Source organism: Benincasa hispida, chromosome 11 (assembly GCF_027475165.1).
Source record: "Benincasa hispida cultivar pf3 chromosome 11, pf3_genome.v1.1, whole genome shotgun sequence".
Classification (NCBI taxonomy): Eukaryota; Viridiplantae; Streptophyta; class Magnoliopsida; order Cucurbitales; family Cucurbitaceae; genus Benincasa; species Benincasa hispida.
This window is the reverse complement of record NC_143488.1, coordinates 10,306,880-10,325,759: the sequence shown is the minus strand read 5'-3', so window position 1 is coordinate 10,325,759 and position 18,880 is coordinate 10,306,880. Positions and strand designations below refer to the sequence as shown.

The 18,880-nt window shown below is 31.8% G+C and overlaps 1 protein-coding gene and 2 long non-coding RNA genes across 3 annotated transcripts; 2 read left to right on the top strand and 1 right to left on the bottom strand.

Moving 5' to 3' along the window:
* The first annotated feature begins 252 nt into the window (after window positions 1-252).
* On the top strand, window positions 253-1,034 carry LOC120091700 (dirigent protein 2-like). Its single transcript, XM_039049810.2, has one exon. The coding sequence runs from the start codon at window positions 285-287 to the stop codon at window positions 852-854; it is 570 nt and encodes a 189-aa protein (XP_038905738.1). The 5' UTR covers window positions 253-284; the 3' UTR covers window positions 855-1,034.
* An 11,515-nt stretch (window positions 1,035-12,549) lies between these two features.
* Window positions 12,550-15,018, top strand: LOC120091580 (uncharacterized). Its single transcript, XR_016524304.1, has 2 exons — window positions 12,550-12,782; window positions 14,738-15,018. It is a non-coding gene; the product is annotated as an uncharacterized LOC120091580 (long non-coding RNA).
* Window positions 15,019-15,884: 866 nt separating this feature from the next.
* Window positions 15,885-18,315, bottom strand: LOC120092014 (uncharacterized). The gene is made up of 4 exons (XR_005485884.2): window positions 17,714-18,315; window positions 17,382-17,451; window positions 16,733-16,929; window positions 15,885-16,142 (listed from the first exon to the last, which is right to left on the bottom strand). It is a non-coding gene; the product is annotated as an uncharacterized LOC120092014 (long non-coding RNA).
* Between the last annotated feature and the right edge of the window lie 565 nt (window positions 18,316-18,880).

The window sequence follows — 18,880 nt, the reverse complement described above, 5'->3', positions numbered from 1 at the left end:
TATAATTTAACGACAGGTCAAATGCAAGGGAAAGAAATATATTTTCCACCACATTCTACCCACTACAAAATTTACGTCAAACTAACGTGGAGGAAAGTTCAAAATGACTTGGATTTCACAAGACTCCCACCTTGACCTTAAAAACTTAGCACCAATCAAACCATAGTCAAGTCCACTAAGGTTCCAACTACTATGTTGTCGGCTCTCTCATCACTTATCACCTCGTATATGTAATTAATTAAAAGCCATGCCCAAAGCTTTGGTCTTTCACCCACAATCATACAATGGCTCTTTCTTCTCTCTTTCTCTCTTCCATTTTCACACTCTCTCTCTTTTCTCTCTTATCTTTTTCGATGGAGGTCGAGGCCGAGACCACTTACCATCATCATCACCACCGCCACCTTTACCTCCGTTCTCTCCACTTTTCCCTCTTCCAACACGAGACAATCAACAAAACTGGCTACTTCATCGTGTCGGGAGTGGTTGGCCCTAGCGTGAGCCAAACCACCACCCCATTTGGCACCATATTTGTTTTTCACGATCCTTTAACCACTAGTGCCAACCGAGCATCGAAGTTAGTGGGCACGGCGGAGGGAACCTCCATAACCTCTGGTCTTGACGGCTTACAAAGCATTAGCATAGCCAAGATCAGCTTGCGTTTGAAGCACCACATCGGTTCCCTCTCAATCGTCGGTGGGACTCATAATGTTAAACCGTCCAACCACCCTATCGTTGGAGGGACTGGGGACTTCTTGTTCGTACAAGGCTACGTGACATCATCTCCAGTGGATCTCGTCGGCATCACGGTGGTTTACAAGTTGGAGTTTCATCTTTACTGGCCGCCTTATGCATAACTAACTCCCTCTTTTTAAAAAAGTTTAAGGTTTCGTTTCAGTTTGTTTTTATGGTTCTTCAACTTCTCAATAATTTTATTTTATTTTTAATATCCGCGTCATAAGATTGGTTGTCATCCGCGATTCCACATCTCTCATCTTCTCCTACATATTAATAATATTTCTTGTTTGGATATGGAATTTCTAATCTCGATGCAACTATTAAGCATTCTCAATAAGAAAAACAAACATTTTTGTCCATTATTAATGCTCCATTTGCTAACCATTTCGTTTTTTATTTTTGAAAATTAAGCTTATTTTCTCCCTTATTTCTTCCTCATTTCTTACGATTTGCATATTTGTTAAGTTCAATGGTTGAATTCTTAGCCAAATTCTAAACATACAAGTTTTCAAAAGTATTTTTTTTTTAATTTTTAAAATTTGGCTTGGTCTTTTAAACCATTGGTAAAAAGTAGATATCACAATAAATTTGGAAGTGAAAGTAGTATCTATAGACTTAATTTTCAAAAACAAAAAACCAAAAACTAAAGTCATGTTTGGTAACCATTTTATTTTTAACTTTTGGTTTTTAAAACTTAAGCCTATCTACTCTTCATTTCTTATAATGATTTGCATTTAAGTATAATGGTTGAATTCTTAGCCAAATTCAAAAAACACAAAAAAAAAAGCTTTTAAGAGCTACTTTTTTTTTAATTTTCAAATTTTAGAAATTTGAGAGTGAAAGTAATGTCTATAGGCTTAGTTTTAAAAACAAAAATGAAAAGACAAATGATTATCAAACGGGGACTAAATGATTACCAAACATTATTAATTGTTTAACAAAATTATACATTTTGTATCAATTTTCACCTACATAATTCTAGTAAGATTATTTATTTATGTCACTTATGTATAAAGATAAAAATATAAATAACTTGTTAGAAAGTTGGAAGCGGAAAAAGTCATTTCTAAATATAGGGGTCGCTGATATGCAACACATTTATTTGGACCAAAAGTTCCCTTCGAACTTACCGAATGGTTAATATATAAAAATTAAATTACTTTTCCAATTTGATTATTTTTTTAGTTCAATAATAAATAAACAAAGTCTGAAAATTTGAACTTCTAATATTTTAATCGAGATTATATATTTTATGTCAATTGAACTATACTCCGATGGATATCATAATTTGATGAATTGCAACTTGAAAAATGTATTGAAAATACAATGCAATAGAATGTATTGAGAAATACAATGCATAGAAAAATCAGAGTTAATGAGTTGGAAAATAAGAAATATATATAATTAATAAATGAAGTAATATTTGAAGACATGCAATATTCTCTAAACAATTATATTTATTTAAATAAAGTTTTCCAACATTCCAATGCTTTATTTTTAAAATTTTGAGAATCAAGAATTAATAAGTTGAACTACGGAAATTAGGGAAGAATTTTCAATGTGCAAGTGTGTTAAACTCAACGGGAAGAATGATATCATACGTAAACTTTTTTCCCCGATATTTTCCCTCTCTTGTTTTTAATAATTTAAATCAAATTAGAAAATCTGAATTATTCATCTCTTGATCGAGATCAATACACACTTCATGTCATTCAATCATATTTATATTGATTTTTCTTTTTACAAGAATTTATTCTAAATGATAATGGAGTAAATTAGATTTTTTGTTTTCTTAAAATATATTTGTGTATTACGAGGTTACCCCAAAAACTATGTGCATATACATAATTGGCCAAATATTATCGTTAGTAAATCTAAAATTTTAACTTTCATCAGGTTAAATGAATATATAATGAAATCATATTTTCATAGTTCTATTTTTTTAATTTTCGTGGCTATATTAATTTATTGGGCCGCTTTCTTATACATAAATCTACATAAATAGATCTAATTATATAATTATCTAAAATTTTCTATTTTTTACATGAATAACCTAATGGATTAGTATTTTACACAAAAGTCGAACCATATGTACCTTCTCAACTTTGTTATTACCAAAAGAAGTATGTAAGAGAAGTTTTCTATCGGACTATGAACTTCTCAAAATGGTTTTCTTTCCAAAACCTATACGAGTATGAAAATCTTTCTCCAAAAATCCAAAAATATTGGCCTCATAAATGAAAAAAAGAATCGACAAGAAATTTCAATGAAGAAAACAAAGTATATTTGATATATATAACATGAATTATTTTGAAATAAAATAGGTCTATTCAATAATTAAGTGCATGAAGAAGACAATTTGTATAATATATAGTCTTATATATTGAACAATATATGCAATATTTATTTACATTTTTCAGTATATTTCTAAAAACACCAAAAAAATAACACCATGATACATGCATATAAATTTATATTTGTCAATATATTATAAATATATTCGACATATAATAGAAAATTGATCCAATTTCAATTAGGAATATGGATAAAAAAAATAAAATCTCCCAAAACAAAGGAAACATAAATTTGAAATATCATGCATTAAATAAATATCAATCGAAATTGTTATTTGGTAAATCAAATTATTAATTAATCTATGAGAATCACTTTTAAAATTCTAATTAACGTGTAAGAGCTCACATTGCATTCAGCTTTTCTAAAAATCTCCTACTTTCTTAACATTCAAATAAATATATTATTATAATATCCTTCCATATTAATATATTTTTTATATATTTTTTAAAATTTTAATTGATTAAATTTTTTATAACAATTATATTTCTTAAACTTTTATCAAATAATTTAGATTAAATAATATTAGTTAAAATTCAAATCATATAAAATTTTAAATTATATATATTATAATAAATTATAAATTAATTATCAATGTGAAAATAATTAAACTAATATGCTACTTCGATTCATATAATTAAATCACAAAAAAAAAAAAAATCTTTGATTTTATGGCCACAAGTGAAGTTATTGAATTTCCTTCATTGACGAGCATTATTATCCTAAAGTTTTTGGAAGTTTTTGTACCAAATTCCCCCGTTTTTGCAAGCTTTTGAACTAAATTTGGGAGTAAATTGAAATAGAGACAACAATCGACGAATCAAAGCTACTAGTTCAAGGACTTGAATTCAAAACGAGGGGATGAATCAAATCGAAGTCCAATTTGTAGTTGGATGAGTTCAAAGGGTTTGAGGTTAGGTTCCATATGACACATCTAAAATAAAAGCACAAGATATTTGTGTGGTTCAATTAATGAAGATTTACTTTTGATACAAGGTATTTGTGTGGTATCTAACGAAGATTTAAATTATATTTAATAGAGAAGGTATTTTGTGTTACTAAAAGTCTAATATAAATTTAGCGAGTTTTAATACAAAGTATTTGTATAGCAAAAGAAAAAAAGTGAAGAAAATTTTAATTTTTTTTCAAGTACAAGATATATAGGGAGCTTAGTTGACAAACATTTTTAACTTGTTTTAATAAGAAGTATTTGCTCTAGTGTGTTAAATGTTAGGTGATTTTTACGGAAGAGATATTATGGATATGAAGTAAAGAAATTGAGAATGTAAAATAATAGTGATCAAAACACAAATACCCTCTTTACAATTATGGAAACTAGATGATTAATAGAGTAAGAGAATTTGTTCACTAATAAAGAAGGTAGCTTCCTTGATTTTATATGTTCCCTAGTGAATAGGATGGGATATTTGTAGGAAAAAAAATGTATTTACATGGTTATGATTCACCCTGGCCGACCCAGCCCAACCTGACCTTCAAAAGTGAAGGTCCAAGCTCGACCTAGGCCTAAGCCCAAGGGCCTAAGGCATTGTCTGCACTTGGATTAGACTGACCCTACCTTCAATTGTCAAACCCATGACTCAAACCACGAAATTGATAGTATAAACATTATGCTTACGCTCTTGTTGGTAATATCTAAGTATATTTAATAAAAGAATTTAAAAAATATATATTTTTTAGTATATAAAACATAATATATGAATAATTATATATATGCGCACATATTTAGATTGGTAGAATAGTAAACTTATTGAATTGACCCAACCTACCGATCCAAATTTTGATTAGTCGGCAATGCCATAACTATTTCTAACCAGTGGCTACTTTTTTAATTTAAAAGTCGAATGAGCTATTTACTACGTTTGACCAAAAGAATATCTTTAATTCACATCAATTTTGTTCTAATTTCCCATATATAATGGTAAATCCTTTACCTAGAATATCAATATACTATCAATTATGCACTAATTACTGACAAATATGATAAAACTACATGGGCCTGAGGATGGAGCTTTGACTATTGAAATATCAAATATCATTACATAAAAAAATTTCAAATTAATCCTGTTCTGATGTTGTTGAGAAAAACATACACAGTACATTATTGGTTTCAATCCAACTACTTTTTCATTTCAGGCTCATTACAATGGATCCATCAATAAAATTTCATTACGATTACATAAATTTTCATTACAATTCGATAAAACTGGCCTAAGTACCAAATATCACATTATCCCCTAAATGCTTGGATTTGATCCTTTTCAAATGTAAATTTAATGGCTTTTTTATATTGTACATATTTTTAGAAGTGAGAATCAAAATCAGAAGGGACTCCAAACTAATATCATGTTCACATGACACAAATAAACGAACATACCAAAATGTTTGAGAGATATTAACAAAATGTGAGAGTGAATTTCATGAATGAGAATTGTATGTATAGGAAAATGGAATCCATTCATTAGATATATTCTTTACAAAAAATATTTTAATTTTTTTATTTATCTTAAAAATATTCCAAACTATTTTCTTGAACAAAAATAAAAAAATCATTTAAACCTTTATATTTTATAAATTTTAAACTAGAAAAAAAATATTCTCATAATTTTAAACTATAAACTTTAAATCGAATATATATATGCTGTCAGTTTGGTCTCAAATACATTTTTTTTTAAAAAAAAAAATTGTTTCAGTTTAGTTTGGTCAACTAAAGTATGAAATACTCTAAATGATACCTCATATCGCTGATCTATCAATGATATCTCATATCATCGATTGTCTGTCACTGATATGTGGTATAATTATTGATAGACTTTACCCATGATAGAATATCAGTGATAGATTTTGTTGTTAATCCAAGTCTGTAAATGATAAACTTCTATTGCTGATAGAAATCTTTTATCATTGAAGATTTTGCTATCATTATGATAGAGGTCTATCACTAATATAAGTCTATCAATGATAAAAATATATTGTTAAGCTAATAACAAAATCTATCAATGAGATAAATTCTAAAAGATGGATCTAAATTTTGTTATATTTGCTAATTTTTTTGTAATATAATATATATATATATATATATATATATATATATATGTTAGTACTTTAGAATGCTTTATTTACAATTACATCTAAAATAAATAATGTATAATTTAATGACATGTAAAATGCAAAGGTGAGAAATATATTTTCCACCACATCCTACCCACTACAAAATTTACGTCAAACTAACGTGGAGTAAAGTTCAAAATGACTTGGATTTCAAAAGACTCGCACCTTGACCTTAAAATCTTAGCACCAATCAAAGCATAGTCAAGTCCACTAAGGTTCCAAATACTACTTTGTGGGCTCTCTCATCACTTATCAACTCATATAATTAATTAAAAGCCATGCCCAAAGCTTTGGTCTTTCACCCACACTCATATAATGGCTCTTTCTTCTCTCTTTCTCTCTTCCATTTTTCCACTATCTTTTTTTTTTCTATCAATGAAGATTGAGATCGAGGCTGAGACCACTTACCATCATCATCGCCACTACCACCGTTACCTCCATTCTGTCCACTTCTCCCATTTCCAACATGAAACAATCAACAAAAACTGGCTACTTTATCATGTCGGGAGTGGTTGGCCCTAGTGTGAGCAAACCACCACCTCATTTGGCACCATGTTTTTTTTTCACAATCCTTTAACCACTGGTGTGTTGAGTTGTATATCTTGAAATTGGTGGTTTGTAAACATTGAACATATTCTATTATTCAATAAAGATGTTATTGATGTATATTCAGTAAATATGTTATTGAATAAGTGAATTACACCTTTTAAGTCTAAATCCAATAAACTAAGAACCCTTGGCTATAGCATGAATATTTGAACTTTATATGGAGACATAAAAGTGGATCAAGTTCGAGTAATAACCAAAAACTGTCTGAGTATAGGGATTAGGCTGGATACCTTATCTTGGGGACACTATGTATGTGGTACATTTTGTAATTGTTACAATAGTTATAAAGTGTTACAAACGATGTGATACTGAATCACTCATGTAGAGATATGCGAGTGGGGGCATCCTATGAAAAATATGTTTTGTATAAGACCAGACCACGAAACAATCACTTTTACTTTATAACACCATTTACTAGTAAGACTGACTATTTCAATTCGGTGATCTAGGTAACTCGATCTTAATCTTGAGCTAACTACGAACTCCTATTTATTCAGGATTATCCTTTAATCTGGATGGGTGAGAGTGGCTCAACATCGCCGACTCAATAAGCATCCCATTTTAGGGGTAAGGCTGGGTAGATAGCTAGAGACATAGTCCTACAAGATAGAATTCGCTTATACCAAATTCTAGGGTTAGTTAAGGGTTGGCAATGGGGCCGGGCCGGGCCGGGGGACATCCCCCGTCCCCAGCCCTGTGAGGAAAATTATCCCCCATCCTCGCCTCCGTCCCCGCCGGGCGGGGGCGGGGATTCCCCATCGGGGAAACGGGGTCCCCGCGGGGCCCCATTTCCCGTTTTCCTACGCGGTTCTCTGCGGGGATTCCCCATTTTTTTTAATTAAAATTTAATTCGTTCACAAAAAATCCATTAAATAAGTTTATCAAATTCCTCATTTTTTAATTCAAGTGATTTTATTTGAAATTTGACTAATGCACAACAAATGAACAAAAAACAATAGACTATTCTATGAAACAAACACAATTGACAATAATTGATAATTTAAAAGCTAACAAATCCATTAAATAACTTTAGAACTTAAAATTCAATAGAGTTTGAATAAGGAATTCAATTAAAGACAAACCTCTTATACATTCAAATAAGTTTACAACTTAAAATTCAATAAAGCTTGTCCTTCTCTCTTCAACGATGACTTCACAATCAAATCTTTCATCTTTCTTGGCATCATCACATCCTTAGTTGTATTCATTCCTACATTTAAAATGTAATAAACAAATAATGTCGCAAAAAAAAAAAAAAAACTATACCATGAAATAATGTTAATCCTTGAGCATACCTTAGTCACCATGCCATCTTCATTAGAATCGTCTGTATCTTCTAAAACAGTTGCTAAATATGTAACCATTTCTTTTCCCGTGCTAGTACCTTACATTGTAAAATATTTGTAATAAAAAAAATATTTATTAATATATTAAATGATAAAAGGATGTAAAACAAAATAAACAAACTAACTTGTCAAAACTTCAGTTGCAATCCAATTTTGAGCACACATCAAAGCCTCTATCGTCTTTGGATGAAGTTTGTTACGATGTGAGCTTACAATCCTACCACAGGTACTAAAAGCAGATTCTGATGCAACACTAGATAACGGGATGGCTAATATGTCTCTTGCAATTTCTTGTAAAATTGGATACTTGACACCATTCACTTTCCACCAACTCAAAATGTCAAAATCGGATGTTCGAGGTAAGACAGGTTCATCCAAATATGCATCAAACTGTTGCTTCTGATTCATATTATTGGAATTTGATATAAACAAGTCATAATCATTAAAATCATCAAATTCGATATTCTGTGAGGTTCCATCTAAATTTCTAGCTTGATAATCATCATCTTCACCTTCATGCTTCAACCGATATTCTATTTCCAAATCTGAACAAGTTTTTTTAATTCTTTCCACTTCAAGAAAAAAACTATCTCCATAAATTCTAAGGAAGTAAAACTCAATCAACTTTAATTTGTAACGTGGATCTAAAACTGCAGCTATGGCCATTACCCCATGAATTTTCTTCCAATACTTATCAAACTTTGACATCATATTTGAAGTCATGTCTCTGATCTCTTGAATGCCAGAATTAGTTCACTCAGAAATAGCCAATTTCAATTTACAAATTTTTGGGAAAAAAAGATTTGTAGTAGGATATTTGGATCCATAAAATATTTCAGTCACATGATGAAATATTTTCAGTTTCTCACATATCTCTTTTGCTAATACCCAATCTTGATCCAAAGGCAAATACTTATACTTTGGTTCTCGTTGTTTTAATCGATAAAAAACAGCTTTGTACTTTAATGCAGTGGCTAACATAAAATAGGTAAAATTCCACCTAGTACAATAATCAAGACTCAACATCTGACCATCATAAACATTCAACTGTCGAGCAGTTTCCTCAAATTTCTCATTTTTTGTGTATGCACCCAAAAAGACACACTATTACGTACTCTTTCGATCCCATCTCCTATCACTGCCAACCCATTTTTCACAATCAAGTTCAGAATATGAGCACAACACTGCATATGAAATAAACTCTCATCCAATATTAAGTTTTCACACAAACTATCAACAAGCATATTAACCATAGAGTCATTGGTACTACAATTATCTATAGTCACTGATGACAATTTTTTATCAATATTTCAATCTAACAGACATTCCATTATTTCTTCATGAAGCATCTTAGAAGTGTGTGGAGAAAGGACATATATAAACCTGATTATTTTGTTTTGCAAAACCCAACTATCATCAACAAAATGAGCAGTGACAGACATATAACCTTTTGTTTGGTGGTTGGAAGTTCTACATGTCCATTGTAAGGGCAATCTTTCCTTTGATCTCATTCAACAATGTCATGGTTTTCAACTTTTCAGTCTCATAAATTTTCAAAATCTTCTTCTTTATTGTGTTTCTTGACACCATCTTAAATAATGGTTGGATGACATTACAAAATTCCCTAAAACCTTCATGCTCAACTATTGAGAGAGGATATTCATGTTTTATTATCATCCTAGCTAATGTTTTTTTTGCAGCTTTCTGATCGAAGTTATATAAATTCAATGTATTGTTCTTCTCTCTATTAGGATTCAATAGGGATTGTCATATGTCCTTTTGTCCTTTATATGGGCATATCTTAATATGATCATGCAAATGTTTGGTTCCATTTTTACTTTCACCCCTAATTTTCGTTTGAAATAATTACAAACCGCCTTGTCTACTCTATCTATTTTTTGTTTCTTAAAATGGTTCCAAACAACCGATGTCAATTTCCTCTTTAAAGATCCCTTCTCAATATTCTCATCAAGAATAACACAATTATCAACATTCAAATTATCATCATTCGATGAGCATGAAGTTAAATTTGGGGTTGAATCTGGGGTTGGATCTGGGATTGGACTTGGAATTGGATTTGGAGAATCTTTATTTGTAGAAGGTGATTAAGACATTATTTTCAACCTACTAAAAATTTAATTTAAAAACCCCTCTTTAGACTTGGACTTCATGTTCAAAGCATTCAAACATATTCAAAGCATTCAACCCCAAAATTGAAAGCATTCAAATTTCAAACATACACAAACATATTTTCCAAGCATATTCAAGCCTAAAATTCAAAACATTCAAATATCAAACGTACACGAACATATTTTTCAAACATATTCAGCCTAAAATTCAAAACATTCAAATATCAAACATACACAAATATATTTTTCAAACATATTATTTACTAATTTCAAGATACTTTTCAAAAATATCAAACGGCCAAACAGGAGAACGAAAGGAAATTTTTACCAGCACCGGCTTGAACTTTGAAGTCTTGAAAGTTGAATGATAGATTTCGCCTCTCGGAATAGCACAAAGTTTGTTTTTTCAAAAGAAAAACAACACAGAACAGTCAAAATATATAAAAAAAACAAAGACTCATGATCTAAAAAAAGTTTAAGTCGGAGATATCTTCATCTGAAAGTGGCAGACGGACGCGGAGCGGATCTGTCTTCAGTCTTCAATGGCGCCGGACGGACGGACGCGGAGGCTAGACGTGGACGGATGCGGGCGGACACGAATGCGGACTGGGCGGACGCGGAGGCTGGAGACTCCGACTGTCGACACGGACTGGACGGATGCAGAGGCAAGAGACTCTGATTGTCTTCAATGGCTGTCTTCACTGTCTTCAATGGCTAAAGACTCTTCACGACTTCACCTGGAGCAATGGAGGGAACTGGATTCGGTTCGACGGGCAGGCAGTAGGCTACGATCGTTTTACGGATTTAGTATTTTTGGCAGAAAGGAAGGAGGAGAGGAGAAGATTTTAGGATTTTTTTAATTTTAGGCTTTTGGGCTTTTTACTTTTTCATTTTGGGCCTTTTTATAAACATATTACATATATACAAATTAATAAGTTTATAGAATTTCTAAATATATATAAATTCGGGGTCAGGGATTAATCGGGGTCGGGGTCGGGGTTGGACGAGGATACTGTCCTCGTCGGGAAGGGGCCTCGAATAAATTTCCCAGTTTGACCCCATTCTCGGTCAAACCGGGGAATCCCCGACCCGAACGGGGTGGGGACCCACCCCCGCGGGTTTTTTTGTCAACCCTAGATTAGTAGATAGGTTGTTCTCTTAAGGACTGACTCCTGGTCTTGCACAAGGGGCTCCACCCTCTCTAAAGCTTGAGATGGACTTGAGTCAGTGGTTGAACTACAAACCAATTGTTTATTAGAGAATCAGTGGGACATAAGAAGCAAGATGTAATTATAGGGGTAAAATAGTAATTTTGACCCAATTAATTACAACACAACCTGTGAAGGATCATCTTACTAATTATGGTTAAATCAATTGAACAGAAATATATATAGTGAGGAAAGTGCAACTATTGGGATTTAGTAGAGTGTCCTGGTAGTTAATGAATGTTGGTTAATTGGGTTAGTGAGATTAGTCGGTTAATCTCAGATCGTTGGAGTTCATGATCTGTAGGTCCATTAAGTCCTCCTACTAGCTCATTTCGAACTAAACCTTGGAATAGTAAGTCGAAAGAATTTGAAACACTCAATTGGATTAGGGTTTATTATATATGATATATAATTGGTGTTTAATTATCGAATTAAACAATCTGAGGAGTTATAAAATATTTAAAATTGATTTAAATATTGTTTGCACAAATGAGGATTCATGTTCGGGATAAGTATTTTAGTTAATTTAATATTTTATATTAAATTAATTTATTAATTAAATTGTTTTATTAATAAGGTAAAATTATTTTTATATAAAATTGTTTATTAAACTTAATTTTATATGAAAATTGAATTTGTAAAATTCAGTTTTTAATATGTCAAATTTCATTCTAAATTTGATTTTTTGAATTTCATATTTAAAATGAAGAAATAAGGGTTAGTGGGAAAATTCATATTTTACCACTAATATGAACACATAATCCCACTAATTTAACTCTGATTTGGTGTCAATTTTTTGTTAAACTTATTTGTAGGGGTGTTAAAAAAAACCGAAGACCCAAAAAGACCAAGCAACCCAATCCAATTCACTGGTTTCGGTTGGTTAAAAAAATTGGTTTGGTTTGGATTTTTTTTAATAAACCTAAGTAGATCGGTTTGACTCATGGGTTTATAGGGTAGAAAGTCGGGTCGAACAGGACCGACCCAAATACCCCAACGCCCAGCCCATTTTTATAGCCTATAGGTCGGCCATTGGGTTTCACCATTTCAGATTTTTCATTTCACCTTAAGTTCACGCTTCACGTTTCCATTTTTTCCTTTCAGCATCAGAGACGCCGATTGAGTGCTCGACACGTTGCTGTTAGAGTTCGTGAGGAATGTCGAACGTGGATGAAAGTTCAGCCATTGGGATTCCTTTCATCTTCGGTCCTTCACGCTTCAAAGTTCTCAGCCGTTTCGTGTTCGTCCGTCTTCTCAATTTCTCGTCTCTATAGGTTTGTGTTTCATATTCCTTAATCCTGAATCCCATCCAATTTCTCACGCTTCAAAGTTCAAAGTTCAATCATTTCATATTTCCATCTCCATCTCTTCATGTCTTCTTCTCTCACGTCTCTTTCTTTTACGTTTCTTGATTTTCCATCGTCATCGTGTTTCTTCACGGTCATTTCTTCGCCATCTATTCGTTCTTTCTCCCCTGTCAGTTGTCATCTTCATGTTGAAACCTCACACCATCACAGTCACAGTCATTGTCCTTTGGTTACTGGTTATCCTCTAAACTCTCTTTTCCTTTTTTTTTTTTTTATGTATATTTATTTCTCACTGGTTGATGGTTCACCGTTCACCTATGTTCACAATTTTTTTTTGTTTTTCTTTATTTGTTAATATTGTAGATGGAAAACAATGAGTTGATCAAGAATGAATCACCACCTATAAATATTCTCGATGCATGTTCTAAATTACATGGTTCTTACAACATATTTTGTTGATTATGATTGGAATTTACATAAAAGAATATTGAATTTTGTCAAGTGTCTAATCATAAAGGAGAGACAATTGGTAAAGTAATTGAATGCTTGGATTGGGGTATTGATAAAGTTTTTTTTAATTATTGTTGATAATGCAACTTCAAATGATTCGACAATCTCATATATAAAGAGAAAACTAAAGATTTGGAAGTCTCTTATTTTGGATGGTGAATTATTGCATATGAGATGTTGTACTCATACTATGAACTTGATTGTCAATGATGGATTGAAAGAATTGCTTGATTCGATAGCTAATGTACGAAATGTTGTAAGATATGTTAAAAAATTTTTAAAGTGTGTTGGACATTAAAAGATTGAATCTAAAGTCCTTGTTTGTCTGGATGTGTCTACAAGATGGAGTTCAACATATTTGATGCTTGATAATGATTTAAAATTTGAAAAGGCTTTTCAATGCTTAGAAGAAGAGGATGAAGATTTTGTACATCACTTTACTGAAGATGAGAATGGAAAGAAAAGAAAGAGACCACCGACCTTAGCCGATTGGAACCATGTTAGAACATTTGTTAAATTTTTTAAGATGTTTTATGATCTTACATTGAAGGTTAGTGGTTCAACTTATATCACTTTTAATACATTTTTTTCATGAACTTGATGGGATTCAACGACGTTTAATAGGTTGGAGCGAAAATGTAAATAGTGTGATATATACTATGGCTTCCAATATGAGAATGAAATTTGATAAGTATTGGGGATCTCTTGACAAGATGAACAAAGTATTATTTCTAGCTATTGTGCTTGATCCACGATATAAGTGGGATTATGTGTCCTTTTGTTTCATAAGTATCTATGGGGATGGAGTTGCTAGAACAATGACTGATGAGGTGAATGTTAGTTTGATGCAATTACATGAGTTTTATAAGACAAGTGATTCAAGTGGTCATGCTTTTGAACAATCATGTAACATAGTTGAAATAAGTGAGGATTGTGATGAAATGGAAATGTATTTACAGTTGGAATACAAACGAAGAAGAAAAGAGAAAATTTTGAATAAAATAAGAAATGATGTGGAGAGATATTTGTTAGAACCTAACAAGGATCTGACAAAAAATTTTGATATTTTGAATTGATGGAAATTAAATGCTCCCAAATACAAATTCTTATCACAAGTTGCTCGAGATGTCTTAACGTACTAGGGTCAACAGTTGTTTCTGAATCAACATTTAGTACAGGAGGTAGAATACTTGACTCTTTTAGAAGCTTTAAGTCCTAAGATGGAGGCTTTAATATGTACACAAAATTGGCTACGTGTGAAGTCAATGTTATTAGATATTACTCCACAAACTAAAGAATTTGAAACTTATAATCAAGTTTTATCAAGTAGTTTTATCTTTTATATATTTACTCTATAATCTATATTAATATATTGAAATTATGATAATATTCTTATATAATTTATTGTTTAGGGTTCAAGGAGCAAGTTTTGTCAGGATCATGAATGGATCGTTCAAGTCTATTGGTTGTTATTAAAAAATTCAATGGATTGCTCTTTTCAGTGGATTTTGTGGATACTATGTATTTATGGATTTTGAAGACTTTTGTAGACGTTATAGTCTTACTTATGGATTTTGTAGATATTTGAAAACATTGTTGCCTTTATTTTGAATTTTGTAGATATTATGGTCTTTCTTGTGAATTTTCGAGACTTGTTTTGTTATTATAGATTTTGGATATTGTTATTGTGGAATCTTATATGTTAGCATTTTTATTGGTGAATAGTATTTTAATTTGATTCCATATATGTTTCTTTTACGTCAATGAATATTATATAGTTGATTCATATCTTTGAACATTAATAGGGTACTTAATATTTTCTATATGAGATCATGAGTAAAGAACTAAGATCCTCTCAAGCTTTTTTTTTAAGAGAACCGATAGAATTGAACCAACCCAACCCATTTTTTACGTGTTAGTTTGGTTTGGGTTCATGATTTAACAAGAGTTAGTTTGGGTTCGAAAAATACACAAACCGAAAAGTAGGGTTGGGCCTAAAATATCCCTAGATCTAACCCAACCCAACCTATGAACACCCCTACTTATTTGCATGTAGTTCTTCTATATATATAGAAGAATAATTAGTTATTTAGTTGACCATGCAAATTTGTGGATTGAAGAATAATTGTTCTTATGTACCTACACCAAAAAGCTCTCAAAATCCACTACAAGAATTTTGGGCTTTAATGTCGGTTGACAACCTACATTGAAGATCGTGTTATAAAAAGTCTTTAATATCTATTGTCTTTAATGCTTTAAACCGATATTATAGCTGACCAAAATTCCAGTACCAATTATCTTCAATGTTAGTTTAATACTGACATTGTACACCATCTTCATTGTCGATTTAAAACCTACTTTCTGCCAATAATTATCCGATATTAAATGTTTGTCATCGTTTTGTTATTAAAAAAAAGCACATATATATTATTATTATTATTTTTTGCTTACGCACATCCAAATAAGTAATATTCCTCTTTTACTTGTACATGCACAAAATAAAATCTTAATTGCTTTCACAAATCTCCAATAAGTCACAAAATAGGAATTAGATAATAATTTACCTCCAAAACCAAGATAAAATATATTTTGTATCCAAATTAACTTCATATGGTTTAGATGACAAATTCTAACTTATCAACTATGAAGTATACATATATAATTTACATTGAACAAGTAGAGTATACATGCTAACTTGTACACAAGAATTTCAAAATAATGAATTACAAAATGGTTAAAATGATTAAAAATAAGCTGAAGATAAATGAATAGTGTTCAACGATGCCTTCCAGTTTTCTAATGGGACTATTCTCCCACCTACGAAGTAGATAAAACAACAAATTGAACAAATAAGTAAAACAAACAACACTTTGAACAAATAAGTAAATTAAGGATCATGTTAGCACGCAAGAAAACATACTCGAACAGGTAGAATTCTATTTACTTAAGCGTTTTAAAAGTGCTTCTCAAACAATTAAGAAACCAAGTTTATTACTCTTATATTTTGAAAATTTTCAACAGCATAATAACGCTACCACAACAAAACCAAAAATTTACCTTGAACCTATTTAAAGAAACACACTCCCAATAATATTTCACAACCTTCTCAACATAACTACCAAAATTCTCAAAAAACGAATATTCAATACTTTATAAAACAAATCCAATAAAACTTGTTAAAAACTAATCAACTGTATTCAATGACAACTCAAGTAAACTAAACAAAGACCTATTATAAGTTCTCAACTCAAATAACTAATTATGAACCAACTTAAATTAAAAACACTTTCAAATTCCAATATTTGAAATAAGCAAAATTCACCCTAGGCAATTGCTTAATGGATGTAAAATTACAGTAATACACTTAAAAAGGGAAGGACAATTTTTCAATTACAGATTAATTTTACCTGCCAAATACCAGGAGAGCATTGCAAGACTACCAAATGCCATAATATTAGCAAGAGATGACAAGCCATGAATCATCTCGAATTTCTTGTTCATTGCTGGAAGTTTTGGATTCACTTTTGCCACTTCTACATTTTTTGACCACCCAACTTCCTCGCCAATGTTACTTTCCCTCTCCACTTTGTCTTTGTTTCATTAGCTGAAGAACAATAATGAAAAGAACAGATAAGATGGAGTTGAATTGTTTTATTGTAAATATATTGCGATATAAGAAGTTCAAAGTAGGTAAAATTAGGATAAATAGAGAGAGTTGTGGCACTATCAAAGCTGATAAAATACTGTAGTAGGACGATGGAATGTTTTTAATGTTCATAGTAATTCTTTCTTAAGAAATACTATAATGTTTTTGTCATTGCACTGAAGTTCCACATCTATTGCCTATTATTATAATTTAAAGAGGGCTAAAACAAAAGGTGGAGAGCTCTTCTTTGTTTTCTTCTTTTTCTTTAACTTTATATTCCAGTTCTAACCTATAAAGTTAGCCTAGAATACCATTTTGAACTATATTATTTAAATGCAAGATTTTTATTTTAGAACCCAACCAACCACCTCCAACCTCAGACGTAGTTCCAAATCAATATAAATGCTCACCTCAGTACACTTGGAAACCGTTGCCCCTAGTCTTAATTCTGATCTTCAACTTCACCAAAACAGCCCACACCTAAGCACAAATACATAACCATATCAGAGACAAAACATCCCAAGAAACACACAATGCTTAGCAAGACAAAACCATTTTTTCCCTTATTAAAAATTCTCCCACACGATTATTAACTGCTGGATAGTGGCCGAAAATTGGTTGAAACCTCTGATCCTAACTTGAAACATTACAAAAATGAATCACATGAGGCCAACCCATAACATGAAATTAAAATCACCCGAACAAGCATATAAAAAAACTCATTGATTATGTTACAACTCACCAGTTGGCACAGTTGATGATCCACCGGTGGCGACCTCACGAAACGGCGATGGAGGAGGACTACTTGCACCCAGAACGCACGTTAAACCCAAGCAAAAACCCACAGCAATGCGAACCCAAAGCTGGGCATGCATCTGACGTGGACGAGCCTGATCGTGAGTGCTCTTGATGGCGGCATGGCGTCTGACTACTGGTGCGGTTGTCATTGGACTCCGATTGGTCGCATCTGGTTCCAGAGGAAATGGAGTGACGTTTTCATGAGGAAGAAGAACCGCGAACGCTGGATTTGCATGGTCGGATCTGCACGTGAAACACGATTTGGACCGTCAGATTTGCACGTAAACGTTGGATCTGCAGGTGAAACGTGATCTGCACGGCCGAATCTGCCAAAACACGATCTGCACAGCCTGATCTGCACACGAACAACATGATGACAACCCGCAAACGTCGGATCTGTACACGAACAACACAAAGACAACCCACGAATGCTGAATATGATTGATACGCTTAAGGGGAAGAGAGGGTTTGGAAGTGAGAAAAGAGAGAGAAGGAAGGTAATGAAATGAAAGAGAGAGATTTTTCACTAAAGTTAAAAAAAATAAATGGGGATCTTTAATGTTGATCTGTTTTTTTTTTAACGATATTATACATCTAGTTTCACTTTTTTCAACCGACATTAAAGCCTAAAATTCTTGTAGACCCGAAAAATTACCTTCAATTTCTTCTCAAATTGGGTCTCACAACCTATTCCAAGACCAAAGAATAGTGGAGAAGACTCTTACAGTAGTCCATGTTAAGTTCGTGATTAGATTTGTGCCAAGGAGTTGCTAAATTGAGGTGATTCTACAAAAGTAGTTTTCTGAAATCCTAAGTTCTATCCTTGAACATGCATGCTTAATCTCTAAAATTAATGTAGTTAGAGTGCTTAAGATCCTAACTGCTTCTACTTGTTCATTGTTAACTCCTTTAATTGGTATCAAAACATGATTTAAGCACTTAATTTTTGTTAAATTTAGCTTGGTGAGTGTTTTTCATGAGATATATGAAATGGGTGCTAATATGGATATATTATGGTTTTTAGCATCTAGATTTACCTTCAAGTATGTTGCAATGGTTATAATTGGCTCCTTATTTATGGGCCTTAATATGTGAAGAACAATTTGTAAAT

Bases quoted from the DNA above. Each gene is read 5' to 3' on its own strand.
- LOC120091700 (XM_039049810.2), top strand. From the start codon at position 285: ATGGCTCTTTCTTCTCTCTTTCTCTCTTCCATTTTCACACTCTCTCTC.